This window comes from Papaver somniferum, chromosome 3 (genome assembly GCF_003573695.1).
Source record: "Papaver somniferum cultivar HN1 chromosome 3, ASM357369v1, whole genome shotgun sequence".
Taxonomy (NCBI): Eukaryota; Viridiplantae; Streptophyta; class Magnoliopsida; order Ranunculales; family Papaveraceae; genus Papaver; species Papaver somniferum.
In genome coordinates, this window is record NC_039360.1 from 200457657 (window position 1) to 200481368 (window position 23712).

General features: G+C 36.2%; 1 protein-coding gene and 1 long non-coding RNA gene across 8 annotated transcripts; one reads left to right on the forward strand and one right to left on the reverse strand.

Moving 5' to 3' along the window:
• Positions 1-9055: 9055 nt before the first annotated feature.
• Positions 9056-14494, reverse strand: LOC113358415. Of its 7 annotated transcripts, none has more exons than XR_003364529.1 (9): positions 14295-14494; positions 13793-13950; positions 13391-13503; positions 13003-13226; positions 12593-12705; positions 12088-12244; positions 10969-11088; positions 10746-10803; positions 9056-9454 (listed from the first exon to the last, which is right to left on the reverse strand). It is a non-coding gene; the product is annotated as an uncharacterized LOC113358415 (long non-coding RNA). The 7 variants fall into 7 exon arrangements; XR_003364528.1 differs by having other exon boundaries at positions 12593-12709; XR_003364530.1 differs by having other exon boundaries at positions 12593-12720.
• A 2023-nt stretch (positions 14495-16517) lies between these two features.
• On the forward strand, positions 16518-20733 carry LOC113358414 (probable polygalacturonase). Its single transcript, XM_026601977.1, has 6 exons — positions 16518-16673; positions 16891-17190; positions 19046-19166; positions 19413-19584; positions 19685-19755; positions 19883-20733. The coding sequence occupies exons 1-6, from the start codon at positions 16641-16643 to the stop codon at positions 20578-20580; spliced, it is 1395 nt and encodes a 464-aa protein (XP_026457762.1). The 5' UTR covers positions 16518-16640; the 3' UTR covers positions 20581-20733.
• Positions 20734-23712: the final 2979 nt, after the last annotated feature.

The following is a 23712-nucleotide window of genomic DNA, read 5'->3' on the forward strand; positions in this document are numbered from 1 at the left end:
AAAAAAAAAAAAAAAAATCAGAAAAATACAAAAAAATCAAGTATTTATCAATTCCATCATCTCTTGTTCCAAAAATAAAAAGAGAGTAGTCAATGTAAATAAGAGTCATGTAAATAGTCATTTTGTTGTTTCATTGTAATAAGCAAGGAAGGGTGTATGCCATTGATGTACAACGCGAGTAATTGTGAAATACCTCCTACTCATTCACAATTCTCGTAAAGTCCGGACAGCTAGCTAGATTTCGACCTTGGTTCTTAGCCTGAGAAACTATCTCTTGGTGATTAGTAGTCATAACATCCGACCTTTCTTTACACATGTGTAGATACACTTTACACTCTTATCACATGTCCTTATTTGTTATCAGTGCTAGGATTGTGCCTTCGATAGCTAGATTGACATCTCCATTTTGCTGTGAGCTTAACTGACTTGCACATGTCACATTTGATGGAATCTGAGCTCATATTTTGTCCTTAGGTTTTGTAGGCACACCTCTGGTAAACCTTCACGAGACTTCACTCGTCCACTAGGGACACTTAGTGGTTTAAAAGGCTTAGTGCATACGCTAAATGCATTCGAGAGACCAGCGACAGTGGTTTAGTTAGGATCTCCTTAGTTTTGTTTTACTTGAGGACAAGTAAAATTCAGGTTTGGGGGTATTTGATGAGTGCCAAATAATGTATATTTTTATCCCTTTTTGTTGGCATTTTAACTCATCTTTTGTGCATTAATTCTACATTTTATCCCATATTCTGTATTTTCATTGTTTTCGAGAATAAATATTTTTATTAATTAATTTTGTATTTTTAGGTAATAAATAAAGTTCGGATGAGTCGCGGAGCGAAAAAGAGCAGAAAAGTGGTGAAAAGCCGGGAGGAATTACGCAAGGAAGCCGCGAAGAATGCTGTGCACAAGACCAAAAGGCTAGAAATGGGCTTGAAGAGGAAGAATTGTTCTTAAAGAAGATATGGGCTTGGCATACCCAAGGCCCAAAACCCTTACCCAAACCCATTTCCTATATCCATACCCGCCTCCATTCTCAGCCGTCAGATCGGATCCATCTCATCATCCAACGGTCGCTTCTTTGCCTGCGCATCAAACCTCGATACTTCCGCTTAACACTACAACACCTAACTCCATCTGGTGTCGTTAATTTTGTTGTATCTCATAATCCAACGGTCGCCACATACCTCTCCATCGTAGCCGTTCGATTCAATCTATATGGGATCATCCAACACCTTCCACTCACTGTTCATCAAACTCCGCTGAACCTGCCTCACACCCTAGCGACCGAACACCTACACCCCAAACAAACATACCCTTCTCCCATTCTATCGATTTCTCCTCCTTCTTCCCCTTCTTCCCAAAATTTTCAGAGCTGCTCCTCCTTCTCCCGACCAAATCAGAGCGTCACCACCAGTTCCATCACTGCCACCACCATCTCTTCACCGACACCACCACCATCTCTCTAGGCTAGATGTTTTGCCCATTTCACATCCCGTGAAGCCCTAGGGTGTGGAGTTTGTAAAACAGATAGCTAGAGCAGTGGAAGGGAAGCAATGCAGCTGTCAGACCAAGATAAGGCTCTAGGCCATGACACAGGCCAAGGCAGACTAGCACAAAGGCTAAGTCAAGATAGCTAGCTCTAGGACCAAGCTGAGACAGGGCAAAACAGGGTCAAGGAAGTGCAACAATGCAGTGAGTTAACATGGGAGAAAAAGGCATCAAGCCAAGACAATGACATAAAGAAACCAAGAAGCATAGGGCAAGGATGCAGTGCTTATGTACAAAGTAAGGTTACAGTGACAGTGGCAATGGTGTTGCATATTTACAATGTGGTAATGGCAATGACAGTAGAGAAGCATATACAATGGCAGTGAAATGGTGATTGTTAACAGTGGCAAAGTGCAAACGAAGCAAAGTAAGTTACAAAAGAAAGTGGTAAGAGAAAGGTGACAGTGAAGATGATGTGAAGCAATGGTGGCACTAAGCCAAGGTAACAGTGGCAATGAGGCACAAAGGCAGTTAACAGGAAACAATGGAAGGTGACAGACAACACAAAAGCAAGGGAAACTACAAGCAATGAACAATGGAACCAAGGCCTAAGCCAAGGGCAGGGAGGATAAGAAGTAACAAAGCAAAGCCAAGGCAATGAAGAAAGAAGAGATGGCAGTGAAGCAAAGACAATGGAGAAAATTTACAATGGAAGCAACACAGGGCAAAAGCAACAGCACAAAAGCATTAGGAGAAGGTGACAGAACATTGCAACTACAAGCAGAGAACAAAGGAAGTAAACCAAGGCCTAAGCCAAGGGCAGGGGAGATGGTGAAGCTAACAGTGGTGACAAAACAAGAGACTTAAGCATACAAATGGAATGGAAAGAGAATTAGCTTGCTATGAGCACTAATTTCTCCCACCTTGTCGATCATACTTCCATGATTTTGGAAGTCATACGCAAGTGTCTTTCTATATCAAGATGGGTAGAATTATGTTACTCTAGTCCCGCAAGAATTTACTATGGTTCTCACACCCTCTCATCTTCGCAGGATGCGCAGCAAGGTGATCCTTTGGGGCATTTTCTTTTCATGCTGACCTTACACCCAATTGTGTTGAAGATCTCTCGCGTTTGTGAATTGGATTTGCAAGCCTGGTATTTTGACGATGGGACCTTGATTGGAGATACTCTTATGGTTTCCAAATCTTTACATATTATTAGAGAGGAAGGTTGCTTGGTTAACCTTGATCTTAATATTCGTAAAACAATTTTTTTTTGGCCTAGTGTTGATATAAGGAGCACTGTGGCGTCTTCTTTTCCTTCTGATATTGATAGAACCGCCCTTGGAGTTAAGCTCTTGGGGTGGCCCTGTAAGTCTCGATCCCCTTTTTTGCAACCAGTTGGTTAATGCTCGTGTTAACAAAACTTTGCAGCTGATGGATGTTATTCATAGTTTGCAAGACCCCCAAATTGAGATGCAGCTACTTCAGAGTTGTTCATATGTCTCTACACATTGTTTCACTTTGAGGACAATTGTCCCGACTTTTGTTAAAGAGGCTCAATCTATTTTTGACCGTCACATGTTTAACTTTGTTCAACAATTAATTACTTGTGATGGTCCTGGTTTTGGGGAATTATAGATGCGTGTGGCTTCACTACCTATTAAGAGTGGTGGTTTGGTTTTATATTCTATGGCAGATACTATGCAGTATTTCTACCTCGTTTCTTGCATGCAAACTCAACAACTAAAAAGTAATATTTTGCGCTATTCGGGTATCACAGGTATGAGCTCATCTTGTATGCTTTATTTGGACGAGTTCACCCATGCTTGCGGGTTAGGTTCTTCTTCCCCATTGTCGAAACTGCTTCCCCCATCTAATGAGTAAATTGACAGCTATGTATTTTGAACATGTGATGAAGGAAATGCCTACCAAGTATTGTATGACGCAACGAGATCTTGCCTTGTGGCAGAACAATAAAATCAAGCATACTCAAGATTACTTGATGGCCATTCCTATAGAGGGTTTGGGACAAAAAATTGGGCCTCTTCAATTTAGTTCAATTCTCGGTTATAGGTCGGGTGTTCCTTTATTTGACAAGGATAGTCTCTGTTCTTGTTGTGGGAACAATATGGATGTTTTTGGTGATCATGCTATTCATTGTTCACATGAAGTTGGCTTGAAATTTCGTCATGACCTCGTGCATGATACCTTGTCTGATATTTGCTTTAGAGTTGGAGTACAAGCTAAAAAAGATATTTCTCTTGGTTTCCTTGCCAATCATGGTGGTGAAGCTAGACCTGCAGATATTTTGGTCCTTAACTAGGATAATGGCCGAGACACTTGTTTTGTTGTTACTGGTATTTCTCCTTTCACTGGTAATGGTGTGCAGATCTTCTCGCCTGGTGTGGCTATCTTTCGTGTTGTTGACCGTAAACGTAACAAATATATCGACATCTGTTCTAGACATGGTTATTGCTTTGGTACCTTGGATATCACAACTTTGGGGAACTCTGTGATGAGTTTGTGGTTTTCATAAAGAGACTGAATTTTTTTCTTACTAGGCATGATTCGAGTTCCAAAGAAGACAATTTTTTTTTCATAGAATAGGTGTAGCTATTCAGAAGGGGGTTGGAGCCCAACTTGTTGCTTGGCTTCCAACTATTGCTTTGTCTTATGAGATTACTTAAGTTTCTTGTATAAATATTCCAAATAAATAAAATTTTAATACCTATAATATATATATGCTAAGTATTTTGCACACATTACGTATGTTGCTTGTGAAATGTAAAGAAACAATACTAATTTTTAAGAACAATATAAATAAATTGAATTTTTGAAAGTTGAATATACTTCTAGTACTAAATTTTCATATGTTAAGCTTGTTTAGGTGAGATTTCGGCCGTTTCGGAGAGTTTGTCAATAGAATCTCGTCTAGTTGAGATTTAGAACTCGTCTTGGTCAAGATTGACTATAATGGTCTTACTTATTTATAAGTTTGTTTGAGTAGTTTATTTTTACTTTTCTTTTACCTTTGAAGGTCAGGTTCTTTATGTAGGTTTGCTTCAAAAAAATAAGTTGATGGGTCAAGATAACTAATATAGGTTTAAAAGAACGCGCGATTGGGGGATATAAATTACTTCCCCCAAACAATAGTGTCTGTTAAGGGGTGATTTTGGATATGAAAATACTAAAATACCCTTTGGTTAATTAAAAAACATTATGAAAAGACTAGTGTACCCTTTCTCCTAAAACTTAAAATCTAAAAACCAAATTCATATATCCTCCATTTCTATTTTGTGTCGGTACTTATCTAGGTTTAAGGTTTCCATTTTTTTTCTTCATCTTCTTCATCGTTCTTCATCCATCCTTCATTGACGATTAATCATCGATTAACCTACCCGAATCCATAACCATGCCTCCACGAAAGAAATCAGATGCCCAATCAAAGTCAAAATCAATTGCTCAAGAGCAAGAAGAAGAAGAAAAAGAGAACTCGGACAATCAACCTCTCGTAAACATGGCTTCCATGAGAAGGTAACTGATTTTGAACTGTTTTATAAGTGTTTGAATCGATTTATAGCAGTGGGTTTGGGATAGAATCGCGAACCGTAACTCAAACAGTTGAGTTTCAGTGAGTACCGGTATTGATTTTAATATGAATACAATGACGGTATTTGATTATGGCATTCAATATAAAATCAACGCAGTATACTGTTACGGCGTTGAGTTTGGTATGAATACAATGCCGGTACTGATGCTAAAATCACCTGAAACTGAATGTTCTGTACCGGCAATAAATATAGGTTGAATACTATGCCGATAGTGTGTTACGACATGGTTTACATTTATTTGAGTATGCTGGTAGTGCACTTTAACTATACAGGGACACCCTAGGAATTTGTTACCAGTACCGGCATTGATTTTAGGTTGCATTCTGTGCCGGTACCTGGTTACAGCATGGAGTTGAATTTTTACGTAGGTGCCGGTAGTGGTATTTTCGTATCCAGGAACAACCTAGGAATTACATAAGACTACCGGCATTGTCGACAGTTTTTGTTCAATGCCGGAATTATGTACCGGCCTGATGTATTTGCTAAATTACTATGCCGTTTTTGGTCTCGGCATAGTTTGTTTTTCGTGAATCTATGCCGGTATAAAAATTGAAAGTGAGTTGTCTTATATTCATTTCATGTGTCTTTTGATATAGGGCTAGAGCCAAGGAAGCTAACAAAGAAAACCTAAAGATGCTGGCATTAAGAAAAGAAAGAAGGATGGTCTTACTACTCCTCAGTCTCTGCCTCCTCGAGGGAAAGATCAAGGTCGCAACAAGCATTTGGGGGCGACTTCAAGAGGTGAAGTTTGGGATAGTGGTCGTGACCGTAGAAAACTCGTAATCCGTGAATCTACTGGAACAATTGAGCGCGATGAGCAAGATGAAGAGGAAAGTGGGGAGGAAATAATGAGGTTGATGCAAGTCAATTAGCAACCCAAAGCCAATTTTTAGAGAAAGATGGTGGGCCAAGTCAAAAACCGACACAAGGCAAGGGAAAAGGCAAAGTAAAAGTTAAAGGTTCGCACCTTCCTCATACTAATGACATGATACCTGACCTTGATCGTGGTAGAATTTGGGGTGAAACTGAAGATCCGAGAATGCTATTTGGCTACAAGGACACGTGGGGTCGTACTATCTATCAAACCCATGTAAGAATATTTTATCTTGTGCATATGTTTTGTTTTGTATTTATGTAAAATCTCTTAATCGTTTTATCTCCTAATTGTAGGATCATAAGAAGGTTGTGCGTGTTTGCCGAAACCAAGCCGCGTCTCATTGGGATTTGTCTACGGAATGTGAAGAGGTCTAAACATTAGTAAGTGAGTCTGGTCTATATTGTTTGGTTGAAAATTATGTGAAGTGTGATTCTGTGACAGTCAATTGCTTCTTCGAAAGGTATCATGGTGAAACTGATACCATGCACTTCCCGTTTGGGGATATGACCTTGATCCATGATGATGCTCGGAACATTCTAGGCTTGAGTGTTACCGGCAAATCAATTGCGGAAGGAGAAAACTGTCCGGACCTAGAATGGTCGAAGTTGCACGCTCTGACTAACAAGCTGTTGGGTTGGGACTACAAAACTTCTGTGGAAAGCTTATATGTATCTAAGAATAGTAGGACAAAGACCATCAAGCTGACGCTACTTAAGAAGACCTTTGAAAACACGCAGGCAAGAAGTTTGAAGGATGGATGAGACCCTGCACAAATTCGTTATACAGCCGATGCGTACATGTTATTCATCTTGGGCACTAAGGTATTACCCGACGCTAGTGGCAACAGGGTTAGTTCAAACCACCTTCAATACTTGGATCCGTTGGAAGAAGTCTTTTCCTATTCTTGGGGCACCGTGGTCATGGCACATTTGATGGCGGAGATGAGAAGGGCCTTTAAAGCTGTCACAAACCAATTTGTCGGGAATTTCACTTTACTCCAGGTAATTTTGTTTTTAAACATTATGTTCTTATGTATATTGTTCACATGTACCCTTATTATGAACTTAGAAACAAAGTTTACCGCTTCTTATATGTTTTTCATGCAATACCGACATGGTAACCTTAGAATTATCCCATGTCGGTAGCATATTCCGATGAATACTCCGTGGTAGGTAAAAAGTAACTTTTGTACTGGCATAGTTTTTTGGTTTAATACTATGCCGGATTGAATTTCAAAATGGGGGATATCGGGATGCCGACATGGACTTAGTATAAATACCATGCCGGTACGTCTGCTTCCGGTATTGTATTCATACCACGTCCATGACGGCACCGAGCTTTTTCAGCTGCAAAAATGGTGGATTCAAAGAAAAAAAAATCAAATTTTCAACCTCTTAGCAGCTTTACTTGTGTGTTGGGGATGCTTGTATGTTGTGCAAGTTTACTTTCTTGAGTAGGTTCTTCAAAAAACTCTCCATGCTCGTAAAAATCATCATTCAAGGGTGTTGGCTCAACAAAGATTTGCAATTGTGAGTTGTTGTCATTAGCTGAAGATTCAAGATATGCTCCTTGTTGTAGTTGAGCTAAAGATTCAGCAGCAACAATTCTCTCTTCACAATCATCCTCCATTTTCACCAAAAAAAAGTTCCCTCTCAAAATTTTTCTCTCCTTCTACTCTCACCTCACTCACTCAAATACAAATAAAAATACACACTAATCATTTAACAAATACTTAAGATTCTTTCTAATTATAATTAAAAACTAAACCTGATTAGTGAAGGGTAGATTAGGAATTATATAAAATACTTAGATAAGGGGTGACCCTGATTTGATATTTGGATCCAGTTTTTGTCCTTTTCTTCTATCCCCAATTAGTTTTAGTATCCCCAATCGCACCTTCGTTTAAAACTAACAAATATTCTGAATTGACTGTCAAAACAAACTCCACTAAAATCTAGTATGGATTTCATAATTTTCGTGTGATATTCACAATTTTCCAGAAAAATTCTTCTTTATCCAAATTAAAATATTTGGTTTTAAAGTCGTCTAAAGCAAATATCAGTAATCCATGAAAATTTTAAGAAATGTCATAAAAATTACTCCCTCCGTCCCTATTATAAAGGCGGAGTTGTAAAAATTTGTAGTCTCATTAGATAGGCAGACTTTCAATTCCAATATGAGTTTTTTCATATATTGCCCTTATTTATTATAGGTAGTTATCACCATAATTAAGTTAATGTTTCTATTATTGAAAATTGTACATAGGATAAAACAGGAAAAGGGATGAAAATGTAGGAAATCAAAAAAAACTCTTATTCTAAGAGAAACTCACTTCTCCGTCTATATAATGGGGACGGAGGGAATAGAAAAGAAGTTTGTTCAGTTTTAAAATAGTGCTGGCATGACAATGATAGTCCATCTAATTTAATGAGCCAAGATAACTCTCATAGGCCTAAAACTAGTTAAGTCCGACGATTGTGATACTTACTACATGTACGCTTCAATCACTTGTGCTATAAATCACGTCAAGAAATTTGGCATATTCACCTCAAATGAATACTTTTAGATCTGTATTTCCCTTTCTTTGAATCCACACTCACGTTTTTTTTCTTGGGGATGCCAGTATTATTTGGGGGTGATACCAATCCATATAGGACAAACAAGTATTAATAGATCCTGATCGTCGGATCGCTGAATTGGTATCATCCACGCTAATAGTGGTATTTCTTTTATAAATTATGTTTGTTTTTTTTTTTCGTTTTTGACCGATATTAGCATATACAGCCCGGAAATGTGAAGCTTAGGTTAAAGTTAGTAATTAGCTTTTTTTCTTAGCAAAAAAAAGTTAAAGTTGTAATAAATGATAGAGTAGCAAATAGTAATTAGCTTTGGCGAGTGTTTCCCCAAAATTCCTGCTTTCACGTGATTAACGTAAGAGAATAGTCCTTTATGACTGGGGCGGGGAATGATGAATCAAAATTTATTGGAAAATATACGGTGTAGTCCAAAAATCAGTACAAATATACGGTTTAGTACATCACTAATCAATTAGGTACAGATTAGTCCAAATATATGAAAAATACACTAATAATCTTTATTAATAATTTAGTCCAAATATATGTATTTCAGTCCAAAATTACTCATGATGATGTCATCAACTTAAAATAATATTTAAATAATTAAAAAACAATTTATCTTTCGAACCGCTCGTCCAAAATTCACAAACTTTATATATTCGGAAAGCTGTTTTCGAAATCTACAAAAAGAATACCCATATGACTATATAATTTTCACTTTTTTTTTTTGATTCATGCCAGTGTACAACTATTACACATGGACGGAAATACAAAAAATCCAGCATTCCCGATAGACAAACTGCCACTCTAGTCTGCACAGACCGATAAAAATATCAACCATGCCAAGCTCTAGCTGAACAATGGTTAGATTTGCATCGGATGGTTGAGCAGTTAACCTGCATCCAGGATAAAACAATAAAACATAAGAAGCCACCACTTGAAAAAGAGTGGTAACCTTTCACCAACAACCACATATGAGAAACAAAGCAAAGAAAGCGATCGAAGTAAGAAGTTAGTCAGTTATTAACTTAAAGAGACACAATCCATTTGGGCCTAACTGCACAAACATAATACGGCTTCAAACGATATCAGTACAGTGATCATGTGTTTGTTCAGGTCTAAGCAATCAAGTTATAAGAAGACACGACAATGCAGACAACAACAAATTACAATTTCCTTTTAGTTTTACACTGCAAACAACAAGATAATATGTTTTCCATAAGGTTTCACTATTATAAACCAAAAAAATAGTTTGATTTGGATAAACACAACCTTGAAGGATGAAAATTAGCGCCACTGTAACAAAAGAACGATCACAAACACATTTATTTGGAACATTTCTAAACAATCAATCACAGGTATACAATTGTGTGCATATCAACAACCAAAAGGTGTACAATTAATTATGTACGTATAAACCATAACGATCAATGAAAATTAGCGCCACTGTAACAAAAGAACTGCCACAAACACATTTATTTGGAACATTTCTAAACAATCAATCACAGTTGTACAATTATGTGCACATCAACAACCAAAAGGTGTAGAATTAATTACGTACGTATAAACCATAACGATCGACCCGTGTACCATTATGTGCGTAGTAACCATCAATATGTGTACAAATATATGCACATTAACGATCAACAGGTGTACAAATACGTGCATGTCAACTAACAGGTGTACAACAAAGTGTACAGCTATGTGTACGTCAACTAACAAGTGTACAATTATGTATACATTAACGATCAACAGGTGTACTACTATGTGCACATTAAAGTCAACATGCATAAAATTGATCATCCATAACCACACACAAACCTATTTTTTCATGAGAATTACGCAGGTGCACCAATATGTACACCCCTACAAAACATGCATAAACTCAATTATTCATAACAACACACAAACCAACTTTTTCATGGGAAATACATAGGTGCACCAATATGTACACCCGATAAAACATGCATAAAATAGATTATTCATGATCAACAGGTGCAAAACCATGTGTACATTATTAACGATCAACAAGTGTACAACTATGTACACATTAAAAATCAACACGTGTACGATTATGTGCACCTATAAGAATCCACACGTGTATAATTATGTACACCTTAAAAATCCACATCTGTACAGTTATGTGCACATTAACATTTCAATAATAAAGGCCACAACTGCACTCACCAGTCCTCGTGCAGCAAGAGTCTCTTCTTAGATAACGGGACATCTCCAGCAAATTCACCTACAACATATAAGCTCTTAAAATAACACCAGAGATAAGCAAACAACAACAGAGCAATGTAAAAACATTAAAATACAAACTTTTGAATCAAGTAATCAAATTTATATTTACTACATGAATTTTATTAATTTAATTTATTTTATTTTTTGAAGTTGTAGTACTTACATTAATCGCGTCTAAACTGTCTGACATTCGTAGTGGGAGATTTCCGTTCACCATCTTGAATGAAGAACCTTTGCTAAAAGCTACACATAATTAACCTTATTATTGTGCGACTCAAGCGACCTAATTATACAAAAAAAATTGGCAACAAAATCAGCAAATTAACCAGATAGAAAAAAAAATAATATAGACAAAAAACTCATTTAAAAAAGAAATTGATAATTTAAAAAATTAAACATCAAGACCAACCAATTAATGCAATGATAGAATCATGCTAAACATAGAGCACTCAATGGGAAATTAAGTTCACAAAATAAAGTATCCAATCCAAGAATCAAGATGTGCACTCATTAATAAGTGTACAATTTTGTGCACATTAACGATCAAGAGGTGCACAACTACGTACACCATAATAAATTGAGTCGGTACCTAAGAAAATTAAAAAGAGAGAACAAATTTAGGTCCAACTGGTGTCAAGCATTGCAAATTATATTAGAACTTTGAAAACCTCAACAGATTGTAATGTGTTGTGCTGGTATCTTGTGTGTTAAAATCATATCGTCAAATACGACATTAGCAAAATCAGTTTCTCAATATAGATACCAAACCAAGTACAAATGGATTTTAAGAAAATCAAATTCCTAAGCAACTCATCTCTATCTTCTCAATTTTAGCGAAAATCTGAGTCTGACTAAGTTGATCCTAAGAAAAATTCATAAAAACTAAAAATCAATTTAATACCTATAAAAATTAAGAATCTATACTACTACAGTTGGTAACATGCGCTGCAATGCTAGTGGAGCACTTTAGGTCATTTGAGAACGAATCGTAGTGCCAATACTAGAATACAGTAATGTTACTACTCATGCCTGAATCAATGGGTGAGGTGTACAACTATGCACACATTAAGAATCTAAATTCCTCATGCCTAAATCAACATGTGTACAACTATGTACACATTAAGAATTAACATGTAACACAAATATAATCTCTAGTTTTTTGCACACTTAAAAACTTAACTTATTCAGTTCGTCATCATGTTGCCTGGAAAAGTCAGTTAGAATCAAATCTGTATCTTAATAATTTGTGGACCACTGGGGAATAAAAAGAGAGGGGGATTACTTTATGAGGAGCATCTGTCTATCTGACTCTTCATCTAGTGTTGCATACTAGATGGTTTTGCCTGCCTGGTATCATTAGGGACCCTCATCAGCTCATGGCGCATAACATTCGCACTTCTAGATTTTCCAGCTTCGACAGCTTTCTTCATGACACCCACCTAATTGAGCACATAAAAAAGTAACAGATTTTTTTTAGATCGTAAATGAACTTGAAAACAGAAATTGTTCATAAGAAAAAAACCCAAAAGCTTAATAATACCAGGCAGCTTTCATTAAGTTTGTTCACTGTCAAATCATCATTATCTCCAACATTTTATTTCATTTAGCTCAGGAGATCTTTTTTATAAAGAAACTCGCAAATAAGTACCCAAAATGCAAATAACTCAGAATATGTGGAAATTTTTACTTCTTTTGCTCAGGTTAAAGTACAAAAATTGATATAATAACTGTAGGACCTTGAGTGTTTCTAATTAAAAGTCTCCATCAGATGGATTCTTAAAATATACCTGAGTGCATGCAGTGCTTATCCATCTTCTACGTTTCTCAATCTCCACTTCATCGATGCCATACCAGGAAGATCTCTAGATTCCACAGCAATCGCTTTATCCAATTCATCCACCTTCCTATCAAGAAACTAAGGAATCAGACAGCTAAAATGAGGAATGAAATATTCAAATCTGTTATGCAAAGAGAAAGAGAAATATTGGATAAGAAAGAGTTTCAGAACTATTCTTCACTTTTGGAATAATGTAAAACTAAAAATGGGTAAGAAAATGTAAATATAATAAGATACAACAAACAAATCACAACTCACAATGGACAAACCTTTAGATGGCAGAAACGGTGGTCCTGCGGGCACTATCCAATTGACAAGAACCTTAATGTCAATGTTGTTAGATTCACTAATTTTTCTCACCTGCAAATGGTGTCATATCAATTGATCTCTTGACTACACCACCAGGATTTACCAACTTTGTGCACAAACCAACTACATATATCCTTGGCGCAACAGTATCCCATTTAAACACTCCATCTGACAAATCTAGCTAGTCTTCCTATGAACTCGAAATGGTGGTCCTGCATATACACTATCCAACTAGCAGAAACCGTAATGTCAAGGATGTAGTTGATTTTTCTGACCTGCAAATGAAGTCATCAATGAATTAATTATGTGAAACCACTAATAAGTACAAAAAAGATTAATCAACAATTAGACCATTTCTACCACTCTCCTATGCCACCTCAAAGTTAATATTGCTTGCAAAAAATCATATATTACTACCAATTAAAAGACTGCCAGTCACCTTTTAAGGGATCCATTGAGAAACTCTCTCTTAACCTCGAAATAATATCATGTATGCTCTGTTTTTGAGTACGCATTTTTTGAGCCTCCGTGCTTGGATAGTTAACTATCATACTAGGAGAAAAAATTGTAAAGTTGGAGGTCCACAGCCATGAAAACAACATATCATCATAAATTTTCATATAAAATGGGCAAACTATATTAGAAACAACATCAGTCAGACCTAGTTTGTTTGCCAATTAACTTCTCAACCTCAAAGGAACTCCAGTAAAGAATGGAATAAACTTACATGTACCAATCTAATTCGAACCAACGTTAACAGTATAATACTATCCTTGAAACATATAATGGAAACCATAACTAATGTGTAGGAATCATATAATTACACAAATATATCACTTACAAGTGGTAGGAAATTGGGTTACAATCTCTCCAAGCTTTAGTAGTCTCACCAGCTGCATCAATACCAACCACCAAAATACGCACCTCTTTCTTAACAAATAACCAGTAGCTAGGTGAATGATAACCTGATGCTTCTTGTATTAAGTGACTCCTTCAAATCTGTATGTAAGAGAATTAAGACTCAATGCACGAATTGTAGATGATCAACAATCAAAATCGAAGAATTCTCCACAAAAATTCAATAAACCTCGAATAGATCTCATACAAATTAAGAATTTCCATAAACATGTTATTAAATTGATGGATCCGGGAACATAAACACAAAATGAACCACTAATACAAAATCTACTGATCAGAATAGGAACTGAAAACCAATCAAAACAAAAACGAATACCGAAAATTATCACGAAAGAAATTGTAATAAGATTTCTGAGGAAATTTTAGAAACACACTGCTGGTGTAAGATTTAATTGAACTTGAATCAAATTTAAATAAAAATTTACCAGATCTTTTTGTTGTGAGATCATCTTCGAGAGGTTCTTGGGAGTTGAGACAGAGGGGAAAGGTAGAGAAGCTTAAAACGATCGAAACCTGATCATGAATCGAATTCGAGATGAGTTTTTATCAAAATCTCATGCATGTCGTCTTCAACAGGAGCAGACGCAGAGCTCTTTCGACATATAACCATGAAATTGAAAATGATTATGACCAAGGAAATGTCAGATTTTATTTTACGGGTATTTTTGTCATCAAATAAAGCACATTTTGGACCGAATCGTCCGTAAAAGGACCGACTCGTCTCAGATAAAATGAATTTGGACCTCCTCATACTAGGCTCAAGGGAGCAGTACTAGAATATCTAAAGCCCAACATATATATATTTGGGATGTAAGAATTACCAATAGGTACTATTATAGTGTTCTTAGTTAGTGGCAGGTCCACCCATTAAAGCCCAGTAACCGGAGGTCCATAATTAAAACAAAACATAAAAATGGACCAAATTCTTTAAGCCCAAGTCCTACACACGTGTGTAACCTATTACGTGCATTTTAATAATTCCTAAAATGGCCTTCACTATAAATATAACAGAAATAAAAGCCATATTTTCTCAATTTTCTACTCAGATCCGTTTTCTCTCTCTCGCTCGCTCTCCTCTTCTCTGCTGCAGCCGCTTATGAAGTTTAGACCTAGGGTTTGTGAAGATGTTTCGTGGTTTTACAGGTATGTTATGTAATCTTTTCTCCAGTTCTTCTTTGTTTTTGATTAATTCCCAACTGAATCATGAAGATCTGATTGATTTCATAATGTTTTCACTTTCTTTTTCCAGTTTTGGTAGTTCGATTTCATGATGTTCTCTAGTTTTTCACGTGCTGCTGATTTTTAGACTATGAATCAACATTACATATTTGGTGTACTGAAATATACTGCTCTAATTTTGTTTTTGTTTTTTATAGTTTTGGAGATTTTTCTTGTTTGATCCAGAAGTACATATACGGAATACTCAAATTAAAGTGTTTCGATTCTATTTTTTCATAGATTCGCTACTTGTTTTTCACATGCGGCTAAATTTTAGATTATGAATCAGCAGTACATATATGGTGTACTGAAAAATTATGCTTTAATTTTGTTATTTTTGTAGTTTTGGATATTCTTCTTCTTCGATCTAGAAGTATATATATGGAATACTGGAAAAAAAGTGTTTCGATTCAGTTTTTTATAGATTCATTACTTGGTTTTCACATGCAGCTGATTTTAGTTCCATTTTGGTTTTTTTTATATGCTTTTGAGTTGCTTTTGTGTATTAATAATCGGTACGTATATGATATATTGGTGGATTTTAATGAAACAAGTTCAGATCTAAATAAAAAATCATGTTTTATGTTTATTTCATTAGTAGATCTGATATTTTTATGGTTTTTGGTTTGATTTTCAATTTTCTTTTGTGTATTAACCATCAATACATATCTGACATACTGTTTTCTTTTTTTTGTTTACTATGAATCTATAGGTTTTCTCTTATTTTTTTGGTTTGATCCAGGAGTACATATATGGTGTACTGGTTGAAACTTCTTCTGATTCTGTTTTATTCAGAGTTTGCCACTTTTTTTGGTTTGATCCATGAGTTCGTATGTGAAATACTGAAGTATGTGCTTTGATTCAGTTATATTCATGGATTCATCACTTCTTGACATGTAATTGAGTTTTTAGTTTATGAATCTGCGGTACGTATATGTTGTACTGATAAAAACTTCTTTTAATTCTGTTTTATTCATAGTTTTGCCACTTTATTTTGGTTTGATCCATGAGTACGTATGCGAAATACTGAAATGGATGCTAGTTTTGTTGCTGTGTTTTAATATTGTTATATTCTGGTCACATTTACAGGTTCAATATGTCCAACGGATACATACTCTATATGTAAGCAGTGAGGCAGATACATACTTAGATTTGTACGTAGTGTAGCAGATATGTACTCAGATTTGTAAGCAGTGTACCGGATATGTACTCAAATTTATAAGAAGTGTAGACACACATGTTTGATAGTAATGGGTATTATGAACATTTCCATGTTTTAATTAATTTTGGACCTGCGGATAAAAAAAGGATCCGATTGGACCCTCCTATAAATAACTGTATGGACCCAGGACCAAACAAGAAATTTTCCGGATTAAACGTCGATTTCTACAAATTTATTAGGGAAAAACACATCCCCGGTGCGCTTCAAGCGCACAGCTTTTGTTGACTTTTAAAGTTCACTGAAACAACCCAGACCATTTGCCCTTCTTTATAAATACTCTCACTCTTTTCCTGCAAAACCTCAACCTCTTCTTCTTCTTTTAAGTTTAACAATGAAGCTCATGAGAAGCACCCAGAGAGCTCAAGTAATCCCTTTATTACTCTTGTTTATGTTCTACTTTCTCTTCTTTTTATCGTGAATCCAAGATTTTTTTCCCCCTATAACGTGGATTGTTGTTTCTAATTCTGAAGTTTCTTCTCCCAGATAATTAATTTGGCTTCTTCTTTTATTTTTTTCATTTGTCTATAACGATCTTTCTCTGCAATTGTATACTCTAAATTTCATCAAATTTGTATTTACAGGTACTGTTTGTGTTACTTGGACTAGTAAGTTTATTATTAAGAGGAGCTGAATCATTTGATTATACTGCCATTAATTGTCGAAAACACACAGCGTCATTGAAAGATTTTGGAGGAGTTGGTGATGGAAAGACTTCAAACACAAAGGCTTTCCGATCAGCCGTTGCATCTCTTAGCAAGTTCCAAAACGACGGTGGATCCCAGCTCTTTGTTCCCCCAGGGAGATGGCTAACCGGAAGCTTTAACCTCACTAGTCATTTCACACTTTACCTTCACAAAGACGCCGTCATTCTTGCTTCTCAGGTTCGATCTTTCACTTTTGCTTAATTATAATAATTAACTTCATAATCTGGACACCATTTTTTATTCCTTAAACATTAATAGTCATCTGATCTGATAATATATCCCTAATGAAATCTCTTGCATTTTCCTCACTCCATGTTTGTCGACTGATATTTTTGTTCTGCAAATAGTGAAAGTTAAAACGTTCTTATCACAGGCGGACTATCAGTAGTGGTTGAGAGTGATGGTTTTAAGCCTAAATACACGTTAGAGTTTATCTTAAATTTTGCTAAAAAAAAGACAGCAGCATTATTTTCTTTGAGATCACCAAGAGTCTACTTTTAGATAGGAAGATTTTGGTGGAGAACAGCAATTGACAGATTTTAATAACAAGCGGTGATATTTAATCCTCGTGGGTATTTTTAAAAGTACAACTAGAGCTTAAGATAAGAGTTTTTTTTTAAGATCCTACTGACCAAAAAACAACAAGGCTGCTACGGGTACCGAATTCCCCTTTCCTCCGAGAGTTTCAAATCAGTAACCTCTACTGGAATTTGTTACCCCTGTAACAGCTGGAAAAACAATTCTCATTAGATAAACGTTTAGACTACTTTCAGGGTCATCACTTTTGATGAAAGTCGAAAAATTGATGAAAGTCCGAAAAGAAAAAACAGTAGATATTTTTTTTTTTGTCTGACAATTTTAATAATAATGCATTACATTAAAACCAAGGTGTCAAAGGGTCTCATGGCCCATGCGGCCACGTTCTAGTGGTTTTGTCATCTTATATGTAGACTCAAGAGTCAAGAAGGATGTCCGGGATTATTATAGATTCCAATTTATATACAAAAAGAAAAAAAAAATCTGGAAGGGGGCAGTTCCACGGGTGGCTATAGATGTATTAGGGTGGGTGGGAATGGGATGCTTCGGAAAGATAAAATAAAAGACAGGGGTGGGTGGAAAATGATGGGAAAGAATAAGCAGAGTCATGTGCCATGTTCACTGGCATTTGTCTGTCGACTCCATTTAGTACTCCTATTTATCATAAATTGCTGCTTGTATCCAACCACTGTATTGCCTATAGCTATAGGTTCCCTCTTGTTCTTTTTAAGGACTCTCTTAATTAGGGCTGCACAACGGGTAGGGTGGGTAGGATATGGTCTATACCCGCCACCCTACCCGTTTACCGGCGGTTAAGAAAATTTTTACCCGCCACCCTACCCGCCAAATAATGGATAGGGTAGGATACGGTTAAAAAACTGGCGGGTAGGGTAGGATTGGAGGGTAGGAGTAGGGTATGTGCACTTCTAGGTAGGGTGGGTAGGATATGGCCTATACCCGCCACCCTACCCGTTTACTGGCGGTTAAGAAAATCTTTACCCGCCACCCTACCCGCCAAATAGTGGATAGGATAGGATACGGTTAAAAAACTGGCGGGTAGGGTAGGGTTGGCGGGTATGGGTAGGGTATGTGCACCCCTACTCTTAATCTTTATTCAGACTCCAACTACGGCCAATGCATTCTCGAAGTAAGACTCGAAAGGTCTGCTTTTACAATAGGTCTAAATGTGCTTTTTGAGTTAATGACTTGAAAGCAGAAACTTAAGAACTTGACTATGGGCAAATATTAGTTCTAGGCGGACTAACAATTAGGTAGGAGAATTTGGGGGCCTTTAAAGATGAATACCTAACATGTGATGGGGCGTTGGTCACTCTGAAATCACATGAACATGATTCTCTTAAATTTCATCTGACAATTTTCTCCATCCATAAAGTGTTTGATTTCCATGTTTGCTATCTTTCTATGCAAGAGTAGAAACATTCAAAGCCGTGTTGAAGTCTGAATAAGTTTAATTGACAATTGGTTGATGATTTAGGATCTAAGCGAATGGCCTATTATAGGCCCCCTGCCGTCCTATGGCAGAGGTAAAGACCTGCCGGGAGGACGATACATCAGCCTCATCTTTGGAATGCAGCTCACAGATGTTATAATAACAGGTGCATGTTTCCTGGAAGGTTTCTATATATTAATTATATTCCACATAGAATTGATTATTTATCCACAAAGCTTGCGAAAATTTTCCACACTTACGGAGAAGAATTGTTGAGATAGCATGAGTATTTGAGTCCTTCATTATGTACATGTACAATGTTAATTGGGTTTTCAAACTTGAGCATAGTTGTGCTTGTCCATAGAGTCTTCCATTAAGTTAGATATTAATTTCGTTTAATGAACTTTTGTAGGTGATATGGGAACAATAGATGGACAAGGTGCTTGGTGGTGGCAAAGATACAAAACCGTACTTAAATCCAACAGGCCATACTTGATTGAAATTATGAACTCTGACCAAGTTCAGATAACCAATCTTAAGTTAATTGATTCTCCTTCGTGGCACATCCATCCTGTTTACAGCAGGTTTGTTTCTACTACAGTTAATCAGATGACTTTTCTTAGTTTGTCAACTAGTACTTTAACCAAATTCTCACTGATTGCTTATCTAAATTTATATGTGCAGTAACATTTTCATTAAAGGGATTACAATTGTAGCCCCTCCAGCATCCCCAAACACCGATGGGATAAATCCAGGTTCACTACAAACTTGACTAGTATTTTACCTGTAACTCATGTTTACATACATACATACATACATACATACATACTCTCTAATCACTACTCGATCTGATCTGATCGTCCATTTCTTTTATTGTTATAGACTCGTGCACAAATGTGCGCATTGAGGACTGCAACATTGTTTCTGGGGACGACTGTGTCTCAGTAAAAAGTGGATGGGACCAATATGGAATTGCATTTGGGAAACCAACCAAACACGTAATTATAAGAAGGCTCACTTGTACTTCTCCTAATAACGCAGTATTAACTATAGGAAGTGAGATGTCTGGTGGGATACAAGACGTTCGACTTGAAGATATTGTAGCTATCAGAACCGAATCAGCAGTTCGAATGAAAACCACACTAGGGCGCGGTGGATATGTCAAGGACGTATTCATCAGAAGAATGACAATGAAAACCATGAGATGGGCATTTTTAATGACAGGAAACTACAGTACCCACCCTAATAACAATTACAACAGAAAGGCTCTTCCAGTTATAGATGGAATAAGCTTTAGTGATATGGTCGGCAATAACGTTAAAATTGCAGGGCAATTGGATGGTATCAAGGGAAACCCATTTACTGGTATATGCATATCCAATGTTACACTTAGTATGCTACCTACGTCCAAGTTTGCTCCGTGGACTTGTAGTGATATTAAAGGATTAACAAGTGGTGTCAGTCCTAAGCCGTGCGGTATGTTAACAGCACAAGTTGCAAAAAGATGTCCTTTCCCCACAGATATCCTACCAATCGACAGAATTCAACTTAAGAAGTGTTCTATCATTGCCAAGCTATAAACCTACCCATGGCCCCTGAAGTGTATATTTACGTCCTTTTCACTGCGTGAACTTGTTTCTGTGTGCATCTCTTCTCTGTAATAAATAAAACTATCAGTTAAACGTTAAAAGGAGGAACAGTTACATCAATTTACTTGCTCATCTTTATCAGCAGCAACGTTGTCTTGCAGTTTTGATTCCAATACTTTTGGATCGAAAATCCCAGCCATTATTTCTTACTAGGCAAATGGATAGAATTGATGAAACCACCATTCTTCAAATTATTGTTTATCGATCTTGCGTGTCTGTCTGTATAAAATTAGTCCCAGACGAATACAGGTTAAGCTCACAGATAAATACAGATGAAATGAAACTACCATTAATATAAATTATATGTTAGGTTAAAAGATCCTAAGCAATAGCAGGCTTTAGCTATGGTTTTGGGGCAAATTTCACACCGGTTGAAATTTTAGGTGCCCTCCTATAATTTTCTGTAAAAATCATACTCCTTTGGTAAAAGTGAGCATTTTCTTTTTTATTTTCGTCCTAATATAAATTATATATTCGTTATGAAATAGGGAGGAGGAGAGAAATTCTTATTCATTCGTGTGAAACAGATAAATATTAAAGTCTGTTGATAGAGCTAGACATAAGGACATCCCGGTAATAAACCAGATTTATCCTAGATATTTCAAACAAAATTACACGTTTATAATACTGCATGTGATGCTCAATTGTAAACTAATTTCCTCGTTAAGACCTTGTTAGGAAATCCCAAATGGACAAACCCCGATCGACGGGAAAAAAATATAATTGTGAGTAACCTTAGAACAGGGCTGGACATGCATATGATGTCTCATTAAAACCTTGACAAGGAAAATCCAGTGGGACGAATGAAGAAAAAGAGTACAACGCGATAAGTCTGGTAAATGCGCATTTGATTATGGCACTCCTCCTGATGAGTACTTGAATCAAATCTTGGCTTGGAAATCTTTAAGTCGACACTTTTAGTTTCGATAAACTAATTTTTTGAGTGCAGAAGATTGCAATGTTTTTATAAAAAATCTTCTAGCTGAAGTCTTCATTTGTGTTGCACAAGCGGTATTGTCCTCGAATAAAACTATTCTTGAGTAAGTGTTATTCTTCGATACATTGAAGACTTGTGTCATGGATTGCTTGTTTCTCGAGATGATTTGCAGAAGTAGTTGATGTAGTTTCTTCACCAAAAATCCAAGATGTAGATACATTACCATAAGTGAATAAAACTGTATTTGTGGTTAAAATTTAAGTGGTTCAGAAAGATATTCAAATTCCTAGGAGATGGTTATGTTGATTTGGTCTAACAAGATGATCTAGTTAATGGTGTTAATCCACCTAATAACCAAAATTAATGCAAGTCCCCCTTGGATGACCACCATATTGAATTAAATCGCCTCAGTAAAACATGTTGACTTAAATTGACTCACTAAATCCTTGCCATTGAAAAGCCAACCGGAAAAATTATATGGTCGAAGGAAAAAGCGCAAAATTTCAACATCTTGGATAAAAATTTAACGTCAGCAAGATGTTGCCTCGTTAAAACCTTGTCAGGAAAAACCATATAGGACAAAACCTGAAACGAAGGGAAAAAAGTACAACTTTTGACGATTTAATTATGGATGCTAATTCTACTATATGAGTATTACAAAAAATAAGCATCAAAATCATCACTTTAGTGTATATCATTGACAAGATTATGCAAGCATAATATTAATCTGCAGATTTAAGGAAAAAAATAAATATTATTTATGCTGCTAAAGCCTGGATTTTTGTGTTTCTAAGAACTCCTCAAAAGACCTATAAAATTGATATCATCAACTAACTAATCCGGATTAGTTTTGTACCAAATTTCTAAAAACACATAAAGGATTGTTAAACCTGCCATAATCGAGTAAGGTGGCTGCCTGGATATAATTTGAATCCTCTAAGAATTACAAATTCGAATACGTTCCCTAGCCATATTTCTTGTGTGAATGCAATATGAATCCTTTAACGACTACCATGCCAAATGCATCGTACATGGAAAACAAACATTATTGAATCAATCCTAGGGTCTGAACATAAAACCCTCAAATCATTTTAGAACGATCATACTTCTCTTATGTATAACACATTATGACTAAACTAACCTGTAATTAATAGCCATGGCTTTAAGGTGTTAAGTTTTGAACTCAAAATTGCAGAGTTACGGTTGGGAAATCACCTTATCCCAACCTTAGAAGAACTAGATTTATGAGAAGAGTCAGTCAGGGTAATGGGGGGATTTCAAGCCGTATAAAAATCCAGGGGCTCTTACGTTTGGAAAGCACTTCTAACCCCACCGTAAGTGCAAATGAAGAAATCACAAGAATTTGAAAACACCATCTTGTAAAAGATGACTATACGAAGGCAACGCAAAAAGAATGAGATTAATCAGACGTCGGATGAAGAAATTATTGCCAAAATGGTGAAAGAAGACAAAGGAGGAGATTCAGAAGCACATGCGGTTGGGAAACCCGACCATAGACAAACTCAGAAGGACTTAGGGTTAGGAAACCCATCCGTAGATAAACTCAGGGAAACTTACGTGTGAAACCCGTTCAAAAAAGGATTCTAAGCCCTAGATTTCGTGGGTACTATATAAGGAGAACCCGAATACATTAAGAGGTCGTCTTTTACATTAGTTTGCAATCTTGGAGAGGAGAAACAACACAACAGACTAAAAGCTAGGGTTTCAGAGCGGTTCTCATCAATCGTACTGATATATTTTCGCTTTTCTTATATGTATAACTTGGATGCTATTACATCCATGAGTATCCAAATACCAATTGATTGAGGATAAATTCTAAGTTCTAAATATGATTTGATTTAGTGTATGAATATGTTTTGATTTCTTCATATTATTGTCGTTGGTGTTTACTATTAAGAGCGTTTATAATTGATTGATAGATTATTTAGGTGGCCAACTGAATTAATTTGTTGATTTTATCTAATGCTAGCAAGGGTTTGAATTATCTGTAATTCTTGAATAATTCCCTATACAAGTAGAAAACATGAGACCTTGCAGAGGGATTTTGTAAAGCAATCGTGTCTAAACACAACACTAGCAAGTAGACCTTAGAGTACTGAGTCTAA

Excerpts from the sequence above, each read along its gene's own strand:
- LOC113358414 (XM_026601977.1), top strand. The coding sequence starts at position 16,641 with ATGAAGCTCATGAGAAGCACCCAGAGAGCTCAA. Across the intron at positions 17,191-19,045 it reads CCGTCATTCTTGCTTCTCAG|GATCTAAGCGAATGGCCTAT; the intron begins GTTCGATCTTTC and ends TTGATGATTTAG. Across the intron at positions 19,585-19,684 it reads ATCCATCCTGTTTACAGCAG|TAACATTTTCATTAAAGGGA; the intron begins GTTTGTTTCTAC and ends TTATATGTGCAG.